Source organism: Lonchura striata, chromosome 22 (genome assembly GCF_050655825.1).
Source record: "Lonchura striata isolate lonStrDom1 chromosome 22, ASM5065582v1, whole genome shotgun sequence".
Classification (NCBI taxonomy): Eukaryota; Metazoa; Chordata; class Aves; order Passeriformes; family Estrildidae; genus Lonchura; species Lonchura striata.
This window is the reverse complement of record NC_140724.1, coordinates 7,247,798-7,274,945: the sequence shown is the minus strand read 5'-3', so window position 1 is coordinate 7,274,945 and position 27,148 is coordinate 7,247,798. Positions and strand designations below refer to the sequence as shown.

The 27,148-nt window shown below is 60.4% G+C and overlaps 3 protein-coding genes and 1 long non-coding RNA gene across 7 annotated transcripts; 3 read left to right on the top strand and 1 right to left on the bottom strand.

Annotated features, from left to right (window-relative positions):
- The first annotated feature begins 1,423 nt into the window (after positions 1-1,423).
- ANKRD39 (ankyrin repeat domain 39) lies at positions 1,424-4,364 on the top strand. Its single transcript, XM_085559345.1, has 4 exons — positions 1,424-1,625; positions 1,908-2,011; positions 2,527-2,730; positions 3,611-4,364. Exons 1-4 carry the CDS (start codon positions 1,493-1,495, stop codon positions 3,746-3,748), a joined length of 579 nt encoding a protein of 192 aa, XP_085415471.1. The 5' UTR covers positions 1,424-1,492; the 3' UTR covers positions 3,749-4,364.
- On the bottom strand, positions 4,072-14,661 carry CNNM4 (cyclin and CBS domain divalent metal cation transport mediator 4). Its single transcript, XM_085559342.1, has 7 exons — positions 13,212-14,661; positions 10,529-10,672; positions 10,303-10,440; positions 9,204-9,373; positions 8,268-8,367; positions 7,394-7,572; positions 4,072-6,314 (listed from the first exon to the last, which is right to left on the bottom strand). Exons 1-7 carry the CDS (start codon positions 14,659-14,661, stop codon positions 6,117-6,119), a joined length of 2,379 nt encoding a protein of 792 aa, XP_085415468.1. The 3' UTR covers positions 4,072-6,116.
- Positions 14,662-15,143: 482 nt separating this feature from the next.
- On the top strand, positions 15,144-26,784 carry LMAN2L (lectin, mannose binding 2 like). Of its 4 annotated transcripts, XR_014949874.1 has the most exons (10): positions 15,144-15,722; positions 15,810-15,928; positions 16,718-16,835; positions 17,637-17,719; positions 19,060-19,092; positions 20,785-20,946; positions 22,578-22,692; positions 24,022-24,141; positions 25,599-26,058; positions 26,211-26,784. XR_014949874.1 is itself a non-coding variant. In XM_085559343.1 (9 exons), exons 1-9 carry the CDS (start codon positions 15,563-15,565, stop codon positions 25,739-25,741), a joined length of 1,053 nt encoding a protein of 350 aa, XP_085415469.1. In that variant the 5' UTR covers positions 15,144-15,562; the 3' UTR covers positions 25,742-26,784. The 4 variants fall into 4 exon arrangements, 2 of the variants coding, with proteins under 2 accessions (XP_085415469.1, XP_085415470.1); XM_085559343.1 differs by having other exon boundaries at positions 25,599-26,784; XR_014949875.1 differs by lacking the exon at positions 19,060-19,092 and having other exon boundaries at positions 15,154-15,722.
- LOC146765641 (uncharacterized) lies at positions 21,815-22,570 on the top strand. The gene is made up of 3 exons (XR_014949876.1): positions 21,815-21,891; positions 21,923-21,973; positions 22,117-22,570. It is a non-coding gene; the product is annotated as an uncharacterized LOC146765641 (long non-coding RNA).
- Positions 26,785-27,148: the final 364 nt, after the last annotated feature.

Sequence of the window (27,148 nt, the reverse complement as noted above, 5' to 3'; positions counted from 1 at the left end):
TTGGGGGAGGTTTTTGGGGTAGGTTTTGAGGGGATTTTGGGAGGTTTTGGGGGAGGTTTTGGGGGAGGTTTTTGGGAGGTTTTAGGGGAGGTTTTTGGGAGGTTTTGGGGGAGGTTTTTGGGAGATTTTGGGGGAGGTTTCGAGGGGATTTTGGGAGGTTTTGGGGGAGGTTTTTGGGAGGATTTGGGGGAGGTTTTTGGGAGGATTTGGGGGAGGCTTCGAGGGGATTTTGGGAGGTTTTGGGGGACGTTTTTGGGAGGATTTGGGGGAGGTTTCGAGGGGATTTTGGGAGGTTTTGGGGGAGGTTTTTGGGAGGTTTTGGGAGGTTTTCAGCTCCCTTCCCCCGTGCTGAGCTCATGGCAAAAGCTCCCGCGGGGCTAAAAAAGGAGAAAAAGCGGCGCCGTTCCCAGGCGGGGGGGCCGGGCCGGAAATGGGGGAGGGGCTGGGGGGGGTCGGGGCCGTGGGAAATGGGGCTGGGGGCGGGGGGGGAGGGCTGGGCAAGCCTTGGGGGGGAGGGGGACACCCCAACTTCGGGGAGGGGATACCCAAGGATACCCCGATATTGGGGATGGAGCTGCGGGGACCACAAGGAGAGCCCGAGATGGGGGAGGGGAGCTCAGGGATACCCCAAAATTCAGGAGGGAGACCCCCCCCCACCCCCAGAACACCCCAGTATAGGAGAGAGGCCTCCGGGACCCCCCAATACCGGGGAGGGGGACCCCAAGGAGACCCCAAAGTAGGGGACGGACCTGTGGGACGCCCCTAATGGGGAGGGGGACCCCCAATACTGCTGGGGGACCCCCATTGCAGAGCAGCGAAGAGCTCGGGGACCCCATAAAGGTGTGGGGGTGACCCCTGGGACCCCCGAGTGGAGGCAGAGCCTTGGGGTCCCCCAGGGGGCGCTGCAGCCCCGTGGCCGCCGCTGCTGGTGGGGGTGGGGCTTTTGGGGACCCCAAAATTTGGGGGGGAGGGGGGAGGGGGAGGAACCCCGGGTCCCCAAAGGGGCTTCGGGCGGCCGAGGGCGCCCCCTGGCGGCGGCAGCGGGTGCGGCGAGCGCGCATGCGCGGGAGCGGTTCGGCGGCGGCGCCCTTCGGCTCCGTTCGGCTTTTTCCGGCTCCGTTCGGCTTTTTCCGACCCTTTTCAGCCTCTTTCGGTTCTCTCCGCCTCCCCTCGGTCCTTTCCGCCTCCCCTCGGTTCTCTCCGTCTCCCCTCGGTTCTCTCCGTCTCCCCTCGGTTCTCTCCGCCGCCGCTCGGTTCTCTCCGCCGCCGCTCGGTTCTCTCCGCCGCCGCTCGGTTCTCTCCGCCGCCGCTCGGTTCTCTCCGCCGCCGCTCGGTTCTCTCCGCCTCCCCTCGGTTCTCTCCGCCGCCGCTCGGTTCTCTCCGCCTCCCCTCGGTTCTCTCCGTCTCCCCTCGGTTCTCTCCGCGCCGCTCGGTTCTCTCCGTCTCCCCTCGGTCCTTTCCGCCTCCCCTCGGTTCTCTCCGCGCCGCTGCCATGGCCGGTGGCCGCCGCTCTCCGCCCGCTCGGTGCTGCCCGGGCCGGGCGGCGCTGGCCGGGCCGTGCTGCGCGGGGCCCGCGGCCGTGCCCAGCGTGCACCAGAGCCTGCCCGAGATGGACTTCGAGCGGGGTCCGGGGCTCCGGGGGCTCCGGGGGGTCCGGGGCCGGTACCGGCGGTGGGCGGTGCCCGCTACCGGAGGGGCGCCGGGGGGTCCGGGCTGGGTTCCGGTACCGGAGGGGCACCGGGGACTCTGCGCAGGGGTTGGGGTGGCGGAGGGGGCTCGGGCTGGGCTGGAGCAGCGGTACCGGGGGGCTCCGGGCGGGGGTGCCGGTACCGGGGGGCTCCGGTGCCGGTACCGGGCAGGGCCCGGGGCTCGCTCCGCCCGCGGCTGAGGCGGCCCCGTGCCCGCAGGGATCTGGGCGGCGGCGCGGGACGGGGACGAGGCGCGGGTGCTGCAGCTGCTGGAGCGGAGCGGGGACCCCGCGGAGCCCGACCGGGCGGGGTACACGGCCCTGGTACACCGGGGCACCGGGGGACACGGCCTGGGGCACCGGGGGGCACGGGGGACACGGCCCGGGGACACCGGGGCACCGGGGGACACGGCCCGGGGCACCGGGGGACACGGCCCTGGTACACCGGGGACACCGGGGGGCACGGCCCGGGGCACCGGGGGGCACTGGGGACACGGCCCTGGTACACCGGGGCACCGGGGGTATGGCCCAGGGGCACCGGGGGACACGGGGGACACAGGTGCACGGCCCTGGAACACCGGGGGGTACGGGGGGGCACGGCTCTGGTACACTGGGGGCACCGGGTCCTTGGGCACCGGGGGGTCCTGACTGGGTACGAGGGCACGGAGGGCACCGGGGGTGTTTGGGGTCGGTTCTGCCCGGGGGCACAGCCCTGGCACCGGGGAGAACCGGGGATCTTTGGGTCCTTCCTGCCCTGGCACCGGGGATCCCGGTGGTCGGTCCCGCCGGGGGGTCGGTCCCGCCGGTGCCCGGTAACCCCGGTAACCCCGTGCCCGCAGCACTACGCCAGCCGGAACGGGCACCTGGCCGTGTGCCGGCTGCTGCTGGAGCGCGGCGCCCCGAGCGACGCCCGCACCCCCGGCGGGGCCACGCCGCTGCACCGGGCGTGCTTCTGCGGGCACCGCGCCGTCACCGAGCTGCTGCTGCGCCACGGCGCCGACCCCGCCGCCGCCGACAGCGACGGCCGCACCGGCCTGCACAAGGTGGGACCGGCGGCACCGGCCCGGGCACCGGGGACACGGCCCCGGGGCCGGCGGGGGCACCGGGACGGTGCAGAGGGACCGAGGGGGGGCACGGGGTGGGGGGCACCGGGACGGAACCGGAGAGGCACCGGGACCTCCCCCTGCCCAAAATAGGGGGGGCACAGTGCCCAAATGAGGGCGGTAATGGGGGGCACCCCTTGCCCGAATTTGAGCAGGGCACGGGGGGCATCCCATACCCAAATTAGAGGGGCACAGGGGGGGTCCCCGTACCCAAATGAGGGCGGTAATGGGGGCACCCCCTGCCCTAAAATAGAGAGAGCACAAAAAGCACCTCCTGCCCAAAACAGAGGCGGGCACAGGGGGTCACAGTGCCCAAATTAGAGGGGCACAGGGGGGGTCCCCGTACCCAAATGAGAGGGGGCACGGGGGGATCTCTCTGCCCAAATTAAAGGGGGCATGGGAGGCACCCCCTGCCCAAAATAGAGGTGGGCACAGCGGGACCCCACTGCCCAAATTGGAGGGAGGCACAGGGGGTCACGGTGCCCAAATGAGAGAGGGGCATGGGGGGCACCCCTACCCAAATTTGAGGGTGTCACCGGGGGCACCCCTGCTCGGATTAGAGGGGGCACAGGGGGACCCCAATGCCAGCTGGGGGCACAGGGGCATCCCCCTGCCCAAATTAACGGGGGGCACAGGGGGACCCCAATGCCAGCTGGGGGCACAGGGGCATCCCCCTGCCCAAATTAACGGGGGCACAGGGGGACCCCAATGCCAGCTGGGGACACCTCCTGCCCACAGCGGGCTGGGGGCACGGGGCTCCTCCTCCCGGGGGCGGCTCTCGGGTCACTCCCGGGGCTGACCCCGGTGTCCCCCGGTGCAGGCCGCCGAGCAGGGGCACCGTGAGCTCTGCGCCCTCCTCCTGCGCCGGCAGCCGGGCCTCGCTGCCCTCCGCGACGCCAGAGGCCGCAGCCCGCGGGACGGGGCGCACCCGGCCGTGCGGGACCTGCTGGACGCCTGAGGGGAGCGGGGCCCGGTCCCGGTGCCCGTCCCGGTGCCCGTCCCGGTGCCGCCGCCTCACGCCGCTCCCACTTCCGTATTCCGGCAGCGCGCCCCGCCCACTCCCCGCCTCCCACCAATCACATCCCGCCTTTCCCCCGTAGTCCCGCCTCGCTTCCCTCGCAGCCAATCACCGCCCGCGCTGCCGTTAAGGGGCGGGGTTTGGCGCCCCCTCCGCGGGTGGGGAGGATTTAAAGGCGCCGCGTCCTTTTTAAAGCGGTTCCGGTAACCGCGACCCTTCCCCGGTAACCGGGACCGCCCCGCGCGGCACCGAGCGCAGCCAGGTACAGATATAGAATCTTTATTAACCCATCTGGCAAAAAAAAAAAAAAAATCAAAACAAAAAAACCCCGTGAAATAAAAATTCCACGGCGGGTTCCAGAAGCGGGGCGTGGGGGGAGGGGCAGAACCGGGAGGGGGAGGCCCGGCCCCCCCCGCCCCTCCCCCATCCCCCCCCGCGACCCGAGAGCCCCCAAAAAATACAAATCAAACCTGAACAATAAATAGGAATTCCCCGGGGGGGAGGAACAGGAGGGGTTTGCATAGAGGAAGATTTAATAAAAAAGTTTTTTGTTGGGTTTTTTTTTTGTGTTTTTTTTTCCCTGGCTTATTATTAATTATTAATTATTATTATTAATTAATTATTATTATTATTATTTCTAAAATCTCCCTGCGGAAGGAGCTAGGAACTGATCGTCGAGATGTGATTAACAAAAATAATTCAACCTTCTCCCAATAACTTACAGGAGTTCACCCAGGGGGAACTTTTTTGTGCTTATTTTTGTTTTTTTGGGGTCAAGCTCTCTGACCCCAAAAAACCCCAGGGGGGGTTTTGGGGGGGACCCTCAGCCCCCTCCTGCCTGTACAACTTTGGTCACTAGCGCTGTGTCACCCCAAAATCCAGACCCCAAAATCCAGGCCTCAAAATCAGACCCCAAAATCCAAACCTCAAAGTCCAGACCCCAAAATCCAGATCCCAAAATCAGACCCCAAAACCCTGACCCCAAAATCAGAACCCAAAATCCAAACCCCAAATCCTGACCCCAAAATCCCCGGGCCAGCGGGGACAGGGCTGGGATTTCTCCAGGAAACCCCAAAACCACCGGAGTGGGCTCGGGATTCCCGTGCCAGGATATCCCAAAATGGGGCAGGAGACCCCAAAGGGCCGAGGAGACCCCAAAAGTTTGGAATTCCCGTCCCAAAATGGGGCAGGAGACCCCAAAAGTTTGGAATTCCCGTCCCAAAATGGGGCTGGAGATCCCAAAGAGATGGAATTCCCATTCCAGGGATGCCAAAGGTTTGGGGTGTCCATCCTGAGGGTCCTGGCAGGGTTGGGGGGCCCGTTCTGGGATTCCTGGAAGGGTTGGAGTTCCTGGAAGGATTGGGAAGGACCCTGGAAGGGTTGGGATGTCCATCCTGAGGGTCCTGGAAGGATTTGGATTGGGATGTCCATCCCAGATTTCCCGGCAGGGTTGGGATTTCCATCCTGGGATTCCTGAAAGGTTGGGATGGACCATGGAAGGGTTGGGATTTCCATCCCAGATTTCCATCCCGGGATTCCTGGCAGGGTTGGGATTTCTATCCCAGATTTCCATCCCAGATTTCCTGGCAGGGTTGGGATTTCCATCCCAGATTTTCATCCCGGGATTCCTGGCAGGGTTGAGATTTCCATCCCAGATTTCCTGGCAGGCTCAGGATTTCCATCCCAGATTTCCCGGCAGGATTTGGATTTCCATCCCAGATTTCCATCCCGGGATTCCTGGCAGGGTTGGGATTTCCATCCCTGATTTCCATCCCAGATTTCCCGTCAGGATTGGGATTTCCATCCCAGATTTCCATCCCAGATTTCCCGTCAGGATTGGGATTTCCATCCCAGATTTCCATCCCAGATTTCCCGTCAGGATTGGGATTTCCATCCCAGATTTCCATCCCAAATCTCCCGTCAGGATTGGGATTTCCATCCCAGATTTCCATCCCAAATCTCCCGTCAGGATTGGGATTTCCATCCCAGATTTCCATCCCAGATTTCCATCCCAGATTTCCCATCAGGGCTGGAATTTCCATCCCAGATTTCCCGGCAGGATTGGGATTTCCATCCCAGATTTCCATCCCAGATTTCCCGTCAGGGCCGGAATTCCCACCCCGAGGGTCCCCGCGGCGGCACGCCGAGACCCGAAGCTCCCTGAGGCGCCGGCGGTGCCGGCGGTGCCGCGTCCATCCGGAACCGAGCCGGCCCGGAGGAGCGGCGGCGAGTCCGGCTCCTCCATCCCCACCTCGTCCTCCTCGTCCGGCTCGTCCCGCGGGCGAGTCCCGGCGCCGGCACGCCGGGCTCAGCCGGAGCTCTCGGCGCCGCCGTGGTTGGCGCGGCGGCTCAGGCAGTTCCTCTCGTGGAGCAGGCTCGTGGTCTCGTCCGCCGGCGCCGCCGGCTCCGCCGGCTCCGGCCGCTCGGCCGGGGCGGCGTCGGGCGACTGCGGGCAGCTGTCCATGCGCGACGCCAGCAGCCCGTTCTGGTACTCCTGCCGCGAGATCTGCGGGGAGCGCCGGAGCCGTGGGGCGCCGCACGGCACGGCCGGAATTCCCCACCCGAGCTGGGGCAGGGCCGGAATTCCCATCCCAAAGTGGGGCAGGGACGGAATTCCCATCCCAAAGTGGGGCAGGGATGGAATTCCCATCCCAAAGTGGGGTAGGGATGGAATTCCCATCCCAAAGTGGGGCAGGGATGGAATTCCCATCCCAAAGTGGAGCAGGGATGGAATTCCCATCCCAAAGTGGGGCAGGGATGGAATTCCCATCCCAAAGTGGAGCAGGGATGGAATTCCCATCCCAAAGTGGGGTAGGAGTGGAATTCCCATCCCAAAGTGGAGTAGGGACGGAATTCCCATCCCAAAGTGGGGTAGGAGTGGAATTCCCATCCCAAAGTGGGGCAGGGATGGAATTCCCATCCCAAAGTGGGGCAGGGATGGAATTCCCATCCCAAAGTGGGGTAGGGGTGGAATTCCCATCCCAAAGTGGGGCAGGGATGCAATTCCCATCCCAAAGTGGAGTAGGGACGGAATTCCCAACCCAAAGTGGGGTAGGAATGGAATCCCCATCCCAAAGTTAGGTAGGACTGCACAAAGGGATGGAATGACCCCAAACGAGCCCCGCCAGAGCCGCTTGATCATCCCAAACCATCCGAGAAGATCCAATGGGTTGGGAATCCCATCCCAAAGGCTTCTCATGGCTGGGAACCCCATCCCAAAGAGTTTTCATGGTCCTCATGGATCGGGAACCCCATCCCAAAGGGTTCTCCCGGCCCTGATGGATCAGGAACCCCATCCCAAAGGGTTCTCCCGGCCCTGATGGATCAGGAACCCCATCCCAAAGGGTTCTCCCGGCCCTGATGGATCAGGAACCCCATCCCAAAGGGTTCTCCCGGCCCTGATGGATCAGGAACCCCATCCCAAAGGGTTCTCCTGGTCCTCATGGATCAGGAACCCCATCCCAAAGGGTTCTCCCGGCCCTGATGGATCAGGAACCCCATCCCAAAGGGTTTTTCCAGCCCTCATGGATCAGGAACCCCATCCCAAAGGGTTCTCCCGGCCCCACGCCGGCCGGGAACGCTCACCTTGACGAACTGGAGGTCGGTGAGGGCGCGGACGCTGAAGTCGGCCACGTACTGGGCGCCGCCGGCGTTGAGCTGGTTGTTGCTGCCGCCGAGCGGCGACGAGCCCGGCTCCGAGCGCTCGTGGTAGCCGAGCGAGGCCGAGCGGTTGAGGCCGCTCACGTGCGACGGGGAACGGATTTCTGCGGCGTTGGGAAGGGTTGGGATCGGCCCCGGCTCCGGCCCGACCTTCCCCAGCCTGGGGTCGCTCCCCACGCACGGAGCCCGGGGAGCTCGTGCCCTGAATTGGTGGCTTTTGTTTGGCAGAATTCTTTGGGTTTCTGGAATTCTCGTGGAGGTTCAGGGTTAAGTTTAGATTCAGGTTTAGTAAACTGAATGTAAAGTTTTTAGGGTGGGATTCTAAAACTTACAACTCTTCCAGGTTTAGGTTAATTTTAAGTTTAGATTCAGGTTTAGTAAACTGAATGTAAAGTTTTTAGGGTGGGATTCTAAAACCTAAAACTCTTCCTAACAGGGCAGCTTTAACAAGAATCCCATTTTCCGCAGGAAAATCAAATTCCAACCTAAACCTAAACCTGGACCTAAACTTAAAGCCAAACCTCTGCTGTCCCTAGGATGGGGTTTGGAACCTTGGGAATCTCCTGTTCCCACCCAGGAATCCCTGCAAGTGTCCAAAGCCAGGCTGGAGCCACCATGGACATTGGAAGGTTTAAGTGGTGGCACTGGATGATCCTCAAGGTCCTTCCCAACCATTCCAGAATTCCATGGGCAGCTCTGCTGTCCCCAGGACACTGATGGGATTTGGAACCTCGGGAATCTCCCGTTCCCGGCGGCAGCTCCCACCCAGAGATCCCCGGAAGGTTCTGGAGATGCTCACCAGACCCAGGAGGAGGACTCAGGGCCATCACCCCGTAGTAGGAGAAGGCTCCCGCCTCGAACTTCATGCACTCCTTGCCAGCCTCCACCTCCACCTTGCCCTGCCGGGGAAAACAACGTCGATCCACGGCCAGATCCCGAGGGAGGAGATCCCACGGGATTGTCCAGATCATGAGGGAGGAGATCCACGGGATTGTCCAGATCATGAGGGAGGAGATCCCACGGGATTGTCCAGATCATGAGGAAGGGGATCCACGGGATTGTCCAGATCATGAGGGAGGAGATCCCAGGGGATTGTCCAGATCATGAGGGAGGAGATCCCAGGGGATTGTCCAGATCATGAGGGAGGAGATCCCACGGGATTGTCCAGATCCCAGGTTCTGAGGTCCCATGGAATTGTCCAAATCCCAAGGGATGAGATTCCACAAGAACTGTCCAAATCCCATGGGAGTTGTCCAAACCCCAAGCTCTGAGGTCCCACAGGAACTGCCCAAATCCCAAGGGATGAGATCCCACAAGAACTCTCCCAATCCCACGGGAATTGCCCAAACCCCACCAGAATTACCCAAACCCCACAGGAATTGCCCAAATCCCACAGGAATTGCCCAAATCCCACCGGAATTGCCCAAATCCCACCAGAATTGCCCAAACCCCACAGGAATTCCCAGACCCCACCAGAATTACCCAAACCCCACAGGAATTGCCCAAATCCCACAGGAATTGCCCAAATCCCACGGGAATTGCCCAAACCCCACGGGAATTGCCCAAACCCCACAGGAATTCCCAAACCCCACCAGAACTGCCCAAACCCCACGGGAATTGCCCAAATCCCACCGGAATTGCCCAAACCCCACAGGAATTCCCAAACCCCACCAGAATTGCCCAAACCCCACGGGAATTGCCCAAATCCCACAGGAACCCTGAGGAGCCCCGTCACCTGCAGGATGAGGATGAAGTAGTCGGCCGCTTTGTTCTTGCAGTACAGGAAGTGCCGCGGGGACCTCTTGTTCTCCTCGTCGAACTTCAGCTCCTGGATGACGTCCGAGTACTTGAGGAGCCGCAGCAGGATCTTCTCCGAGATGAAGTTGGGCGTGAAGAGGGTCACCTCTGGAGAGGGGGGAGAAGGTCAGAGATGGATTTAATCCCTCCAGCTGGAAGTGAATGTCCATCCTGGGACGGTCTAGGAGACCCCTGGGTTGGAATTCCCATCCTGGGATGGTCTAGGAGACCCTTGGGGTTGGAATGTCCATCCTGGGACGGTCTAGGAGACCCCTGGGTTGGAATTCCCATCCTGGGATGGTCTAGGAGAACCTTGGGGTTGGAATGTCTATTCTGGGATGGTCTCAGAGATCCTTGGGACCAGGATTCCCATCCTGGGACGGTCTAGGAGACCCCTGGGGTTGAAATGTCCATCCTGGGATTGTTTATGAGACCCCTGGGGTTGGAATTCCCATCCTGGGATGGTCTAGGAGACCCTTGGGGTTGGAATTCCCATCCTGGAATGGTGTAGGAGACCCTTGGAGTTGGAATGTCCATCCTGGGATTGTCTAGGAGATCCTTGGGACCAGGATTCCCATCCTGGGATGGTCTAGGAGATCCCTGGGGTTGGAATGTCCATCCTGGGATGGTCTAGGAGACCCCTGGGGTTGGAATGTCCATCCAGGGCCAGGATGTCCATCCCAAAGGTCCCAAAGAAACCATGAAAACCAAGGGACCAGGACACCCATCCCCAACCTTGTCCCCTCCCATTTTGGGTGGGATAGACACAACCAAAAGTGGGACAAGAGCCAAAATTTCTGCTCGGAGTGACCAGTGGGGACACAAGGACTTTGTGAGCTCCTCCAGCTCCAGGATCCTCCAGTCCCCAAGATGTCCAAACCATGGGACATCCCCAAGATGTCCCAGCCCTGGGATGTCCCCAGGACGTCCCAAGCCCTGGGATGTCCCAGCCCTGAGATGTCCCCAGGACGTCCCAAGCCCTGGGATGTCCCCAGGACATCCTTGGGATGTCCCAGCCCTGGGACATCCAAACTGACCGGTGGACAGGAAGCGGTGGGCGGCCAGCAGGAGCTGAGGTGACACCTTGACCTTCAGCTCGTTGTCGGGGTCCTTGAAGGCCGAGAAGTCCCGTCGGTTCTTCTGGTTGCACACCTTCTTCCTGCTGCGGTTGTCAACTGCGGGGAACAGCGGGGTCACCTCGGGGGGACCACCAGGAACCTCCTCCGGTGGGACTTTGGGGATGGCCGGAGCCCCAGAACCTACTGTAGGTGTCGGACTCGTCCAGGATCTCCGACTTGATGATCTCCTCGATGACGTCCTCGAGCGTCACCAGCCCCAGCACCTCGTAGAAGGGGTCGCCCTCGCCCTCGTTGTTCACCTTCTGCACGATGGCCAGGTGGGACTTGCCTGTGGACACGGGGGGGTTGGAATGGGACATCCCCACGACGGCCTGGGACGTCCCCGGGGTGTCCCCAAGGTGTCCCAGCCATGGGATGTCCCAGCCATGGACGTCCCCAGGGTGTCCCCAAGGTGTTCCAGCCATGGGATGTTCCCAGGATGTCCAAAAATGTCCCAGCCATGGGATGTCCCAGTCATGGGATGTCCCCAGGATGTCCCCAGGGTGCCCCAGCCCTGGGATGTCCACAGGATCTCCCCACCCTGCGATGTCCCCAGAATGTCACAGCCCTGGGACGTCTCCAGAATGTCCCAGCCATGGGATGTCCCAACCACTGGATGTCTCCAAGATGTCCCCAAGATGTCCCAGCCATGGGATGTCCCCACCATAGGATATCCCAGCTATGGGATGTCCCCAAGATGTCCCAATCCTGGGATGTCCCAGCCATGGGATGTCTCCAGGGTGTCCCAGCCCTGGGATGTCCTCAAGACACCTCAGCCTTGGGCTGTCCCCACCCTTTGATGTCCCCTGGATGTCCCAGCCATGGGATGACTCCTGGACGTCCCCAGACTTGCAATGTCCTCTGTCTGTCCCCACCCTTCGATGTCCCCTGTCTGTCCCCACCCTGGGCTGTCCCCACCCTTCCATGTCCCCAAGGTGTCCCAGCCCATCCCGTCCCTCCCTGGAGCAATAAACTCATTAAAACATAAACGAGCCCTTGGGCCGGGCTCCCTCCCAGGGCAAGGACTCTAATTAAACCTCCAAGGCAAATGACACTAATTAAACCTCCACGGTAAATGACTCTAATTAAACCTCCAAGGCAAATGACACTAATTAACCCCGTCTGGGACAGCAGAGCTCCCCATGGAATTCTGGAGTGGTTGGGGACCTCAGGGATCATCCAGTCCCAGCGTGCCAGGTGGCTCCAACCTGGCTTTGGACACTTCCAGGGATTCCAGCTGCTCTGGGAATTCCATCCCAGCCAGGAATTCCTTCCCAAAAATCCCATTTAAATCCCCATTTTTCCCATTTGGAGCCATTCCCTCCATCCCTTGTCCCCAGTCCCTCTCCAGCTCTCCTGGAGGAACCTGAGCCCTCCTGGAATTTCCTTTCTCCAGGAGAACGTTCCCTGGAATTTCCTTTCTCCAGGGGAACATTCCCAGGAATTTCCCCTCTCCAGGAGAACCTTCCCAGCTCTCCCAGCCCGGCTCCAGCGGGAAATTCCCCGCTCAAAGCCTGGAAACGGGGAAAATTTGGGAATTGCCACCCCAAGGGCAATCCCCACAGCTCAAACCCCACAATTAACACAACCACTTAATTATTCCTTCTCCTGTCCGGCTCAACGAGGTCCCAAATCCAGCAGGAATTTGTGGGGCTCACCTCCAAAACCCCAAACCCTGCAAATTCCCGTTGGAAAAATCCCAGGGCTGGGATTTGAGGCCGGAAGGAAGGAGGGAGGGAGCCTAAATCCCTTAATCGGGATCAGCCCAGCAGAGCTGCACTGGTTTGGGGAACTGGGCTGGACTGGGACAGCATCCCCCAAACCTCTGGGAATCCCGGGATGTCCCTGGAATGTCCTTGGAATGTGGCACAAAGATGAGCCCAGGGAGTTTCCCCTCATCCCAAAGGAATTGGGGAATGTGGGATGGGAAAAAAAACCTAAAAAGGGCAAAATCCCACCTGGGAATTCTCATTTATCTGAGGGGCAGGCTGGAAAACTTTGGGAAAAGATTCCAAAAAGGGCAAATCCCACCTGGAGCTTCTCACATCCCACAGGAACTGTGGGGTTGGGTTGGAAAAACTGGGAAAAAAACCCAAAAAAGGCAAATTCCACCTGGGAACTGTCCCACATCGTCTTCCTCCTCCTGCTGCCGATTTTTGGGAAGCAGAGCAAGAATTAAAAACAAGGAAAACATTCCTGGCATGGGAAGGCTCCAAATCCACGAGGTCAAAACCCCCAAATTTGGGACTTTCCTTCCCAAAATCCCACCTGAAGCAGAACAAGGAATCATGGAATGGTTTGGGGTGGGAAGGAACCTTAAATTTGGTGACCTCCCTGTTCTCCAAAAACCTCCAGGGATAAGAATTAAAAATAAGGAAAACGTTCCTGGTATGGGAAAGCTCCTAATGCAGGAAGTGCAAATCCCTGAATTTTGGGATTAGAAGGAAGAATTCCTTCCCAAATTCCCAATTGAACCAGAACAAGGAATCGTGGAATGGTTTGGGGCTGGACGGAACCTCAAATTTGGTGACCCCTGAGCTGTCACTGGTTCCCTTGGGATTGTGGCCACTGGAGATCTGGTGTGGGCAAGCTCCAAATGCAGGAAGTCCAAATCCCTGAATTTTGGGATTAAAAAGAATTCCTTCCCAAATTCCCAATTGGACCAGAACACGGAACCGTGGAATGGTTTGGGGCTGGAAGGAACCTCAAATTTGGTGACCCCCGAGCTGTCGCTGGTTCCCTTGGCATCGTGGCCGCTCTGGCACCTCCAGCTCCATCCCTGCCCACCAAATCCCGCCCGGAATTTTCCTCCCGGCCGCTCTCCTCACCCTTTTTGAACTCCTCCAGCATGGCGTCCAGCTTGGTGTCGTGGAACACCACGTGCACGGGGTGGTTGTAGAACTTGGTGATGGTCTTGAGGGGCGTGCAGTCGTCGGGGTCCACGAAGGCCAGGTCCTTGACGTAGAGGATGTCCATGATGTTGGACCTCTCGTCCTCGTAGACCGGGATGCGCGTGTAGCCGCTCTCCATGATCTCCGACATGGTGTTGAAGTCCAGGATGGCGTCGCTGTTGATCATGAAGCAGTTCTGCAGCGGCGTCATCACGTCCTCCACCGTCTTGGTGCGCAGCTCCAGCGCTCCCTGGATCATGTTGAGCTCCTCCCTCACCAGGTCGTTGTAGGGCTCCGTCACCTTCAGCATCTCCACCAGCTTCTCCCGGTTGTAGACGGTGCCGATCTCCTGGCCCAGCACGCAGTCCAGCAGCTTGCTGATGGGGTAGGACAGCGGGAAGGTCACCAGCATGAAGAACTTGGTGACCACGATGGTGTTGGCGCCCACGGCCAGCCCGTGCCGCGAGCACAGCGCCTGCGGCACGATCTCGCCGAAGATGACGATGCCGATGGTGGAGGCCACCACGGCGCCGAGGCCGGAGCCGATCAGGTCGTCCAGCAGGATGGTCAGCGTGGTGTTGACCAGCACGTTACCCAGGAGCAAGGAGCAGAGCAGGTAATTCCCTTTCCTGCGGATGGGCTCGATGCGGCGGGCGTAGCGCTTCTCCTTCTCGGTGCCGCAGTTCTGCACGATCCTCAGCTCCATGGGGTCCAGCGCCATCAGGCCCAGGTTAAGCCCGCTGAACATCCCCGACAGCACCAGCAGCGCGGCGATCAGGATCACCTGCAGCCACAGCGGCAGCAGCGATTTCTTCTCCTCCAGCACCACGACGTGCCCGTCCGCGCCTTGGTGCGGCAGCCAGGGCTGGCCGGGCCGGCGCTGCGAGCACAGCACGTAGGTCTTGGCTCGCTCGTGCTTGCGGAGCGGCTGCACCCGCAGGCGGAGCAGCGCCGAGGTGTCGCGGGGCTCGGCGGGCCCGGGCCGCACCAGCAGGTCCTGCGAGCGCTCCCGGCACGTGGCGTTGCCGCTCGAGGCGTTGCCGTGCGGCCGCAGCTCGGCGAAGGCCACGCGCTGCGCCGCGCCGGGGCCCAGCCCCAGCCCGTAGAGGCGGAGCAGGGCCTCGCTGCCCTCCGTGAGGCGGATGGGCCCGCGCGGCTCCTCCGCGGCGGCCGGCGGCGCCGCCGGTTTGCTGCTCTCCTCCAAGCGCAGCCCCAGCACCACGGTGTCGGCGGAGGGCGCGGCGGCGCTGCCGGGCGGCGGCGGCAGCAGCAGCAGCAGCGCGAGCAGCGGCGGGACAAGCGCCGGCGGCAGCGGCGGCGGAGCGAGCGCCGAGGGGCCCGGCCGGAGCGGCGTCCCCCCGGTGCCGCCGCCGCCGCCCGCCGCCATGTTGGGCACTGGCGGCAGCGTCACGCACGGGCGGGCGCGGCGGCGCGGTGACGTCACGGCCGCGCCGGCCCCCGCCGCCGAGGACACGCCCACCGCGCGCGGCCGGAGGGTGACGTCACGAGTGGGGGGGGCACTGTGGACACGCCTCCAGCCGTGACGTCACGCGTTGAGAAGGAAGTAGGGGCGCTCTGTTCACGGTGACGTCACGCGTCGAGGAGGAAGCAGCAGGGGGAGGGAAGCCCCGGCCATGACTTCAGCCGTGACGTTACGCGCGGAGGAGGGACGCTCCGCCCCGGAATTCAAACGCCGCGCCCGCAGCCGTGACGTCACGCCCCAGGGGAACGCAGCTGCTCGTGCCCAGTTCTGACGTCATGCAGAAAACCACGCCCCCATGTGCATTTGCATGTGGCCACGCCCCCGCAGCACCCACGGGACATCGGGAGCCTGAGGAGCACCCGGGCTTGGGGACATCGGGACCCGGGGTGGCACCAGGATCCTCAGGGCCACCAGGACCCGGGGTGGCACCAGGAGCTCTGGGGGTGGCACCAGAACATCCGGAGGTGACACCAGGACCTCTGGGTTGTCCGCAGGAGCCCTGGGGGTGGCACCAGGAGCCCTGAGGGTGACCCCAGGAGCTCTGGAGGTGGCACCAGAACATCTGGAGGTGGCACCAGAACATCTGGAGGTGTCACCAGGAGCCCTGGGGGTGGCACCAAGACCCAGGGTGGCACCAGGGCCCGGGAGAAGAGAGCTCGCCCACCTCAGTGGCGGCTGCCATCACCGGGCGCCAGAACTACATTACCCACCACCCCCCTCGCGCCCCGAGCTGACAGACACCTCACTTGCCCAATCACCATCTGCGCTTCCGCCGGTGGGCGGGAGCAGCGGCGCGAAGCAGCCAATGGGCGCGCGGGGCCGGCGGCGGGGGAAGATGGCGGCGGCGGGCCGGTGGCGGGCCGGGCTGGCCGTGCTGGCCGTGGCGCTGGGGCTCGGCGGGGCGGCGGCCGAGCAGACCGAGGAGCACCTGAAACGGGAGCACTCGCTGTCCAAACCGTACCAGGGTGAGCGGGGAGGCGGGCCGGTGCCGCCCGGTGCCGCCGGTGCGCGGGGCCCGCTGTCCCGGTACCGACGGTGCGTGTGGGCCGCAGGTGTGGGCTCGGCCAGCTCGGGGCTCTGGGACCTGCTGGGGAACGCCATGGTCATGACCCAGTTCATCCGCCTCACCCCCGACGTGCAGAGCAAGCACGGAGCCGTGTGGAACCGGGTGGTGAGCGGGGCACCGGGAGAGCGGCGGGGACGGGGGGACCGGCATGGTCCGGGGAGAGGGCTGGGAGTGGAGGGAAATGGGGAGAGGGTCGGCAGAGGGATTCCCAAATTGGGAATCGGGTTCCGAAACTTCGAATGGGATTCCCAGAGTGAGAATGGGATTCCCAAATTGGGAATCGGGTTCCGAAATTGGGAATGGGATTCCCAGAGTGAGAATGGGATTCCCAAATTGGGAATCGGGTTCTGAAATTCGGAATGGGATTCCCAAATTGGGAATCGGGTTCCGAAACTGGGAATGGGATTCCCAAATTGGGAATTGGGTTCCGAAACTGGGAATGGGATTCCCAGAGTGAGAATGGGATTCCCAAATTGGGAATTGGGTTCTGAAATTGGGAATGGGATTCCCAAATTGGGAATCGGGTTCCGAAACTGGGAATGGGATTCCCAAATTGGGAATTGGGTTCTGAAATTTGGAATGGGATTCCCAGAGTGGGAATTGGGATCCCAAGGTGAGAATGGGACTCCCAAATTGGGAATGGGATTCCCAGAGTGAGAATGGGATTCCCAAACTGGGAATTGGGGTTCCCCAACTGGAACTAGGGTTCCCAAACTGGAACTGGGGATCCCAAACTGGAATCGGGGTTCCCAAACTGGAATCGGGGTTCCCAAACTGGAATCGGGGTTCCCAAACTGGAACTGGGGTTCCCAAACTGGAATCGGGGATCCCAAACTGGGAATTGGGGTTCCCAAACTGGAATCGGGGTTCCCACCTGGTCCGGGGTCCCCCCAGCCCTGCTACCTGCGGGACTGGGAGCTGCAGGTGCACTTCAGGATCCACGGGCAGGGCAAGAAGAACCTCAACGGGGACGGCTTCGCCATCTGGTACACCAAGGACAGGATGCAGCCGGGTGAGGCCGGGGACACTGGGGACACCTTGGGGACACCTTGGGGACATCCTGGGACACCCTGGGACACCCCGGGGACACATTGGGGACACCTGGGACACCCTGGGGACACCTGGGACACCTTGGGGACACTGGGGACACCTGGGACACCCCGGGGACACATTGGGGACACCTGGGACACCCTGGGGATACCTTAGGGACACCTTGGGGCACCTTGGGGACACCCTGGGGACACCTGGGACACCTTGGGGACACTGGGGACACCTGGGACACCCCGGGGACACATTGGGGACACCTGGGACACCTTGGGGCACCTTGGGGACACATTGGGGACACCTGGGACACCCTGGGGACACATTGGGGACACCTGGGACACCCTGGGGATACCTTAGGGACACCTTGGGGCACCTTGGGGACACCCTGGGGACACCTGGGACACCTTGGGGACACTGGGGATACTTTGGGGACACCCTGGGGTCACCTTGGGGACATCTTTGGGACACCCTGCAGACACCTGGGACACCTTGGGGACACCTGGGACACCCTGGGGACACCTTGGGGACATCTTTGGGACACCCTGCGGACACCTGGGACACCTTGGGGACACCCTGGGGACACCTGGGACACCCTGGGGACATCTTGGATACCTTGGACAGGCCTTTGAGGACACTTTGGACGGGACCTCGAGCAACGCGGTCTCCTGGAGAACGTCCACACAGATGGGACTGGATGGTCCTTGAGGACCTTCCCAAACAAGTGCCAAAGGTCTCCCCTGAGCTTCCCAACTTTCCTTTCCCCTTCCAGGACCTGTTTTTGGCAGCAAGGACAACTTCCTGGGGCTGGGAGTGTTCGTGGACACGTACCCCAACGAGGAGAAGCAGCAGGAGGTGAGAGCTCTTCATCCTCGGAGCTCGTCCTCCTCCTCCTCTTCCCGTTCCTTTTCCACATTTTTTTTGGTCAGGGAAATTGGGAGAGGATTTCCCAGCTGAGCTGGCGGTGCCACGTCCACCAGGAGTAGGGTGTGAGTGAAGCTGGAGTAGAAGCTGAGGAGAGGTCGAAAAGTTGGCGCGTTTCTCGGGTTTTTTTGGTGTCGTTCGTGTGGAAAAAATCCAGCTGGAGGGGACAAATGGCACCGCTTGGGTAGGGACAGGTGCCACTGTGCCAAGGTGCTCCAAGCCCTGTCCTGCCTGGTCTTGGAGAAGGTCAAAAAGGGCTCCAAAAGGTCATAAAGCCCTCAAAAAATGGTGAAAAGAGCTCCAAAAGGTCATAAAGATCTCCAGAAAGGTCAAAAAGGGCTCTAAAAAGTCATAAAGATCTCCAGAAAGGTCAAAAGATCTCCAAAAGGTCATAAAGATGTCAAAAAATGGTGAAAAGAGCTCCAAAAAGACAAAAAGTCTCCAAAAAGGTAAAAAGAGCTTCAAAAAAGGTGAAAATATCTCCAAAAGGTCATAAAGATGTTCAAAAATGATGAAAAGGGCTCTAAAAGGTCCTAAAGATCTCCAAAGAGGTCAAAAAGGGATCCAAAAGGTCTTAAGATCTCCAGAAAGATCAAAAAGAGCTCCAAAAAAGACAAAAAATCACCAAAAAGGTCAAGGAAGCTTCAAAAAAGACAAAAAGTCTCCAAATGGGTCCAAAAGAGCTCCAAAAAAGGTGAAAGATCTCCAAAAAGGTCAAAAAGAGCTCCAGAAGGAGCCTCCAAAAGGACAAGAAGACTCTAGAAGGTCCAAAAGAGCTCCAGGAAGGAGAAGAAGGAAATTTCCCGGGATTTTGGGCCCGGCTGGACTCGGTTCCAGGGGGAATTTCCTGGGATTTTGGGTCTTGCTAGACACGGTTCCAGGGGGAATTTCCCGGGATTTTGATCCCAGCTGGACTTGGTTCCAGGGGGAATTTCCTGGGATTTTGGGTCCTGCTGGACGCGGTTTCAGGGGGAATTTCCCAGGATTTTGGGTCCTGCTGGAATCGGTTCCAGGGGGAATTTCCCGGGATTTTGATCCCAGCTGGACTCGGTTCCAGGGGGAATTTCCCAGGATTTTGGGTCCTGCTGGACTCGGTTCCAGGGGGAATTTCCTGGGATTTTGGGTCCTGCTGGACTCAGTTCCAGGGGGAATTTCCTGGGATTTTGGGCCTGTCTGGACGTGGTTCCAGGGGGAATTTCCCGGGATTTCGGGCGTGCCGGGCTCCGTGACCGTGTCGCTCTCTCTTGCTTTGTGCTAATCCTGGAGGGCAGGCTCAGAAGAGGAGGTACAGCCCTGGAAACCAGGTACTGCCTCTGCCCTCCCACCCGGAATTCCCCGTCCCCCGGTTCTCCGCAGAGCTTTGGGGTTTGGAATCCGTGGGGACGAAATTTGGGGTCACCCCGGTGGTTTCTGAGGAGACTTTTGGAGTTTGGAATCCGTGGGTACAAAATTCGGGGTCACCCCGGTGGTTTCTGAGGAGATTTTTGGAGTTTGGAATCCGTGGGTACAAAATTTGGGGTCACCCCGGTGGTTTCTGAGGAGACTTTTGGAGTTTGGAATCCGTGGGTACAAAATTTGGGGTCACCCCGGTGGTTTCTGAGGAGACTTTTGGAGTTTGGAATCCATGGGTACAAAATTTGGGGTCACCCCGGTGGTTTCTGAGGAGACTTTTGGAGTTTGGAATCCATGGGTACAAAATTTGGGGTCACCCCGGTGGTTTCTGAGGAGACTTTTGGGGTCTGGGATCCGCAGGGTGGAGCAGGACGGTGCTGGTGTCTTCTGGAGCAGGTTATTTGGGATGAAGGACTTTAGGATCATTCCCGTGTCGGTTGGAGAAGTTTGGGATCGTTCCCAGGTTGTGTTGAGCAGATCCCTGTGGGGTGAAGAACTCTGGGATCATTCCAGTGTTGATTGAAGGAATTTGGGATTGTGGCTGGAGAACTTTGGGATCATTCCCATGTTGTTCTAAGCAGATCCCTGTGGGGTGGAGAACTTTAGGATCGTTCCCGTGTCGGTTGGAGAACTTTGGGATCATTCCCAGGTTGTGTTTAGCAGATCCTTCTGGGTTGAAGAACTTTGGGATCCTTCCAGTGTTGGATTGAGAACTTTGGGATCATTCCCATGTTTTTGGAGAACTTTGGGATCATTCCAGTGTTGATTGAAGGACTTTGGGATCGTGCTTGGAGAACTTTGGGATCGTTCCCAGGTTGTGTTGAGCAGATCCCTGTGGGGTGGAGGACCTTGGGTTCATTCCCATGTTGGTTGGAGAAGATTGGGATCATTCCCATGTTGGTTGGAGAACTTTGGGATCGTTCCCAGGTTGTTCTGAGCAGATCCTTCTGGGTTGAAGGACTTTGGGATCATTCCCGTGTTGTGCTGAGCAGATCCCTGTGGGATGGAGAACTTTGGGTTCATTCCCATGTTGGTTGGAGAAGATTGGGATCATTCCCATGTTGGTTGGATCGTTCCTGCGTCAGTTGGAGAACTTTGGGATCATTCCCGTGTTGTGCTGAGCAGATCCCTGTGGGGTGGAGGACTTTGGGATTGTTCCCGTGTTGTTTGGAGAACTTTGGGATCGTTCCCATGTTGTTCTGAGCAGATCCCTGTGGGGTGGAGGACTTTGGGATCGTTCCTGTGTCAGTTGGAGAACTTTGGGATCGTTCCCGTGTTGTTCTGAGCAGATCCCTGTGGGGTGGAGGACTTTGGGATCATTCCCGTGCTGTGCTGAGCAGATCCCTGTGGGATGGAGAACTTTGGGTTCATTCCCATGTTGGTTGGAGAAGATTGGGATCATTCCCATGTTGGTTGGATCGTTCCTGTGTCGGTTGGAGAACTTTGGGATCGTTCCCGTGTTGTTTGGAGAACTTTGGGATCGTTCCCGTGCTGTGCTGAGCAGATCCCTGTGGGGTGGAGGACCCCACCTCTCCTCCCCGCCGTCTCCCCGCGGTCCCACCCCACCTCCTGGATCCCAAATCCCGTTTTTCCCCCGCGGGCAGCGCGTCTTCCCCTACATCTCGGCCATGGTGAACAACGGCTCGCTGACCTACGACCACGACCGCGACGGGCGCCCCACCGAGCTGGGCGGCTGCTCCGCCATGGTGCGCAACCTCAACCATGACACCTTCCTGGTCATCCGCTACGTCAAGAGGAGGCTGACGGTCAGTCCGGGCCGGCCGCGGCGGGAGGTCCACCCCGCCCGGGCCATCGGGGCTTCCGGGGGGGATCTGGGGCTTCCGGGGGCGTTTGGAGGTTCCAGGTGGGATCTGGGGGCGTTTGGAGGTTCCAGGTGGGATCTGGGGGGGTTTGGAGGTTCCAGGTGGGATCTGGGGGGGTTTGGAGGTTCCAGGTGGGATCTGGGTGGGTTTGGAGGTTCCAGGTGGGATCTGGGGGGGTTTGGAGGTTCCAGGTGGGATCTGGGGGGGTTTGGAGGTTCCAGGTGGGATCTGGAGTTCTGGGTGGGATCTGAGGGTTCCAGTTGGGATCTGGGGGTTCCAGGTGGGATTCCAGAGTGGATTTGAGGGTTCCAGTTGGGATTTGGGGGTTCCAGTTGGGGTTCCCGAGTGGATCTGGGGTTCCTGAGTGTGTTCCTGAGGGGATGTGGGGGTTCCAGGTGGGATTTGGGGTCCCAGGTGGGATTTGGGTGTTCCAGTCGGGGTTCCAGGTGGGATTTGGGGTCCCAGGTGGGATTTGGGGTTCCGGTCGGGGTCCCTGAGGCGCTCTGGGTGGATTTGGGTGTTCCAGTCGGGGTTCCAGGTGGGATCTGGAGGTCCCAGGTGGGATTTGGGGTCCCAGGTGGGATTTGGGGTTCCAGTCGGGGTCCCAGGTGGGATTTGGGGGTCCCCAGGTGGGATTTGGGGTTCCGGTCGGGGTCCCTGAGGCGCTCTGGGTGGATTTGGGGTCCCAGGTGGGATTTGGGGTCCCAGGTGGGATTTGGGGGTCCCCAGGTGGGATTTGGGGTTCCGGTCGGGGTCCCTGAGGCGCTCTGGGTGGATTTGGGGTCCCAGGTGGGATTTGGGGTCCCAGGTGGGATTTGGGGGTCCCCAGGTGGGATTTGGGGTCCGGTCGGGGTCCCTGAGGCGCTCTGGGTGGATTTGGGGTCCCAGGTGGGATTTGGGGTTCTGGTCGGGGTTCCAGGTGGGATTTGGGTGTTCCAGTCGGGGTCCCAGGTGGGATTTGGGGTCCCAGGTGGGATTTGGGGGTTCCAGTGTGGATTTGGGGGGTCCCAGGTGGTATTTGGGGTTCTGGTCGGGGTTCCAGGTGGGATTTGGGGTTCCAGTCGGGGTCCCAGGTGGGATTTGGGGGTCCCCAGGTGGGATTGGGGGTCCCAGGTGGGATCTGGGCCCGCTCGGGGTCCCTGAGGCGCTCTGGGTGGATTTGGGGTCCCAGGTGGGATTTGGGGGTCCCAGGTGGGATTTGGGGTCCCAGGTGGGATTTGGGGTCCCAGGTGGGATTTGGGGGTCCCAGGTGGGATTTGGGGTCCCCAGGTGGGATTTGGGGGTCCCCAGGTGGGATCTGGGGTCCCAGGTGGGATCTGGGCCCGCTCGGGGTCCCTGAGGCGCTCTGGGTGGATTTGGGGTCCCAGGTGGGATTTGGGGTCCCAGGTGGGATTTGGGGTCCCAGGTGGGATTGGGGGGTCCGGTCGGGGTCCCCAGGTGGGATTTGGGGTCCCAGGTGGGATTTGGGTGTTCCAGTCGGGGTCCCAGGTGGGATTTGGGGTCCCAGGTGGGATTTGGGGTCCCAGGTGGGATCTGGGCCCGCTCGGGGTCCCTGAGGCGCTCTGGCCCCGCAGGTGCTGCTCGACATCGACGGGCGGCACGAGTGGCGCGACTGCATCGACGTGCCCGGCGTGCGCCTGCCCCGCGGCTTCTTCTTCGGCACCTCCTCGGCCACCGGGGACCTGTCCGGTACGGCCGGGCGCCGCGGCACGGGGTGCTGGACTGGGGTGCTGGGCGGGATTGGGGTGCTGGGCGGGATTGGGGTGCTGGATTGGGGGTGCTGGGCGGGATGGGGGTGCTGGGCGGGATTGGGGTGCTGGATTGGGGTGCTGGGCGGGGACCCTGCGGGGATTGGGGTGCTGGATTGGGGTGCTGGGCGGGATTGGGGTGCTGGATTGGGGGTGCTGGGCGGGATTGGGGTGCTGGGCGGGATTGGGGTGCTGGGCGGGATTGGGGTGCTGGATTGGGGGTGCTGGGCGGGATTGGGGTGCTGGGCGGGATTGGGGTGCTGGATTGGGGTGCTGGGCGGGATTGGGGGTGCTGGGCGGGATTGGGGTGCTGGATTGGGGTGCTGGGCGGGATTGGGGTGCTGGATTGGGGGTTCGGGTGGGATTGGGGTGCTGGATTGGGGGTGCTGGGCAGGATTGGGGTGCTGGGAGGGACTGGGGGTGCTGGGTGGGGACCCTGCAGGGATTGGGGTGCTGGATTGGGGGTGCTGGGCGGGATTGGGGGGCTCCAGGTGGGATTGGGGGTTCGGGTGGGATTGGGGGGCTCCAGGTGGGAACTCCAAAGGGATTTGGGGGTTTTAGGTGGGGACCCCACAGGGATTTGGGGTTTCCCAGTGGATTTGGGATTCCTGAGTGGATTTAATAAAAACTTTGGATGAGCATAAAATAAAACCAGGACTAACATGGAATAAACCAGGATTAACAGGGAATAAACCAGAACTAACAGGGAATAAAACCAGGACTAACATGAACTAAAACTTTGGCATGAGCATGGAATAAACCTTGATATCAACATGGAAGAAAACCAGGATTAGCATAGAATAAATCAGGATTAACATGGAATAAAACCTTGGGATGAGCATGGAATAAAGCCAAGATTAACATGGAATAAAACCTTGGGATAAACATGGAATAAATCAGGTTTAGCATGGAATAAACCTTGAGATTAACATGGAATAAACCAGGATTAGCATGGAATAAGTCTTGAGATTAACATGGAATAAACCAGGATTAGCATGGAATAAACCAGAATTAGCATGGAATAAACCAGGTTTAGCACGGAATAAACCAAGTTTAGCACAGACTAAAACCAGGACTAACACGGACTAAAACCTTGGGAAGATCCCATTCCTTCACCATTCCAACCCCTTTTAACCCCAAAAATCCCCCAATTTTCCAGCTGGATTTAAATTTTTTTTCACCGACTCCGACAATTCCAGCGAAATTCCTGGAATTCCAAGGAAACCCCACCAAATTCCGAGGTTTTTGGGTTTTGTTTTTTATTTGGCAGACAACCACGACATCATCTCGCTGAAGCTCTACCAGCTGACGGTGGAGCGGACGCCGGAGGAGGAGAAACGGGACCGGGAGGTTTTCCTGCCCGTGGTGGACAACCTGAGGCTGCCGGGAAGTCAGTGGGGTGGGGGAAACTGAGGCAGGGGTGGGGGAAACTGAGGCAGGGGTGGGGGAAACTGAGGCAGGGTTTGGGGGAAACTGAGGCAGGGTTTGGGGGAAACTGAGGCAGGGTTTGAGGGAAACTGAGGCAGGGTTGGGGGAAGCTGAGGCAGGGTTTGAGGGAAACTGAGGCAGGGTTTGGGGGGAAACTGAGGCAGGGTTTGAGGGAAACTGAGGCAGGGTTTGGGGGAAACTGAGGCAGGGTTGGGGGGAAACTGAGGCAGGGTTTGGGGGAAACTGAGGCAGGGTTGGGGGGAAACTGAGGCAGGGGTGGGGGGAAACTGAGGCAGGGTTTGGGGAAACTGAGGCAGGGTTTGGGGGAAACTGAGGCAGGGTTGGGGGGAAACTGAGGCAGGGTTGGGGGAAACTGAGGCAGGGTTGGGGGAAACTGAGGCAGGGTTGGGGGGAAACTGAGGCAGGGTTGGGGGAAACTGAGGCAGGGTTGGGGGGAAACTGAGGCAGGGGTGGGGGGAAACTGAGGCAGGGTTTGGGGAAACTGAGGCAGGGTTTGGGGGAAACTGAGGCAGGGTTGGGGGGAAACTGAGGCAGGGGTGGGGGAAACTGAGGCAGGGGTGGGGGGAAACTGAGGCAGGGTTTGAGGGAAACTGAGGCAGGGTTTGGGGGAAACTGAGGCAGGGTTTGAGGGAAACTGAGGCAGGGTTGGGGGGAAACTGAGGCGGGGTCCATGGGGAAACAGCCTGAGTCAAAACCCCAAGTCCCAAACCCCAAATCCCCAAAATCCCAAACCCCCAAAATCTCAAGCCCCAAATTCCAAAATCCCATCCCCAAATCCCAAACTCCTGTTCCCAAATCCCAAATCCCCAAAATCCCCAAATCCCAAACCCCAAACCCCCAAATCCCAAACCCCAAATCCCAAATCCCAAACCCCCAAACCCCAAATCCCAAACCCCAAATCCCAAACCCCCAAACCCCAAACCCCAAATCCCCAAAATCCCCAAATCCCAAACCCCAAATCCCAAACCCCAAACCCCAAACCCCCAAATCCCAAACCCCCAAATCCCAAACCCCCAAACCCCAAACCCCAAATCCCCAAAATCCCCAAATCCCAAAATCCCCAAATCCCAAACCCCAAACCCCAAATCCCCACAGTGGAGGCGCCGCTGGAGCCCATGAGCGGCCTGGCCCTGTTCCTCATCCCCAGATCCCAAACCCCCAAATCCCAAACCCCAAAATCCCAAACCCCAAATCCCAAACCCCAAACCCCCAAATCCCAAACCCCAAATCCCAAACCCCCAAATCCCAAACCCCCAAATCCCAAACCCCAAATCCCAAACCCCAAACCCCCAAATCCCAAACCCCAAATCCCAAACCCCAAATCCCAAACCCCCAAATCCCAAACCCCAAACCCCAAATCCCCAAAATCCCCAAACCCCAAACCCCAAATCCCCGCAGTGGAGGCGCCGCTGGAGCCCATGAGTGGCCTGGCCCTGTTCCTCATCGTCTTCTTCTCGCTGGTGGCCTTCGTCTTCGCCATCGTCATCGGCATCATCCTCTACACCAAGTGGCAGGAGCAGAGCCGCAAGCACTTCTACTGACCCGGCTGCCCGCTGTGCCAGGCTCCAGGGACCCGGGACGGTGCCAGCCCGGCTGGGGAGCGCCGGAACCTCCCCTGGCACAGACTTCTCTCGTTGGTGTGGCCACCAAAGTCCAGCAGACGAGCCCCACCTGGGCCAGTGCTGGCCACGTCCCGCTTGCCACCCGTGCCAGGCTGTGAGGACGGCAGGGAGCCCCAAATCCCTGGCACTGACTCGGTGCCAGCCCGGCTGAGGAGTGCTGGAACCTTCCCTGGCACAGACTTCTGCTGCTGCTGTGGCCACCAAAGTCCAGCAGATGAACCCCACCTGGGCTAGTGGTGGCCACATGCCGATTGCCACCCGTGCCAAAAGTGCCAGGGACCCCGGGATGGTGCCAGCCGGGCTCAGGAGCGCTGGAACCTCCCCTGGCACAGACTTCTCTTGTTGTTGTGGCCACCAAACTTCAGCAGACGAGCCGCACTTTGGCTAGTGGTGGCCACATGCCGATTGCCACCCGTGCCAAAGTGCCAGGGACCCCGGGATGGTGCCAGCCCGGCTGAGGAGCGCTGGAACCTCCCCTGGCACAGACTTCTCATGTTGTTGTGGCCACCAAACTTCAGCAGACGAGCCGCACTTTGGCTAGTGGTGGCCACATCCTGGTTGCCACCCGTGCCAGGGCATCAAGAACCCCCAAATCCCTGGCACTGACTCGGTGCCAGCCCGGCTGAGGAGTGCTGGAACCCTCCCTGGCACAGACTTCTGCTGCTGCTGTGGCCACCAAAGTCCAGCAGATGAACCCCACTTTGGCTAGTGGTGGCCACATCCCACTTGCCACCCGTGCCAGGGTGCCGGGGACCCCCAAATGATGGTGCCAGCCTGGCTGAGGAGCGCTGGAACCTCCCCTGGCACAGACTGCTGCTGTGGCCACCAAAGTCCAGCAAAAGTCCCACCTGGGCTAGTGGTGGCCACGTCCCACTTGCCAACCCGGGGGGGTTCTGGTGGCCCCCGGGGGGTTTTGTGGCCCCCGGGGGGTTTTGGTGTTTTCCAAGGAGAGTTTTCCTGGAGATTTGTCTCTTTTTGTCATACCTGGGTCCACGGGGAGGGGTCTCTGGGGGTCCCAGCCCCATTTTTGGGGGTCCCAGCCTCATGGGGAAGGGTCTCTGGGGGTCCCAGCCCCATTTTTGGGGGTCCCAGCCTCATGGGGAAGGGTCTCTGGGGGTCCCAGCCCCATTTTTGGGGGTCCCAGCCTCATGGGGAAGGGTCTCTGGGGGTCCAGCCCCATTTTTGGGGGTCTCGCCGCGGCCACGCCGGGATTTGGGGTGACTTTGGGTGGGATTGAGGCCGAGCGGGGGCCGAGTTCAGGAGCTGGAGCCGAATCTGGGGCTGAATTTGGGGTCAGAGCTGGGCTTGGGGTGCCTGAGCTGGGTT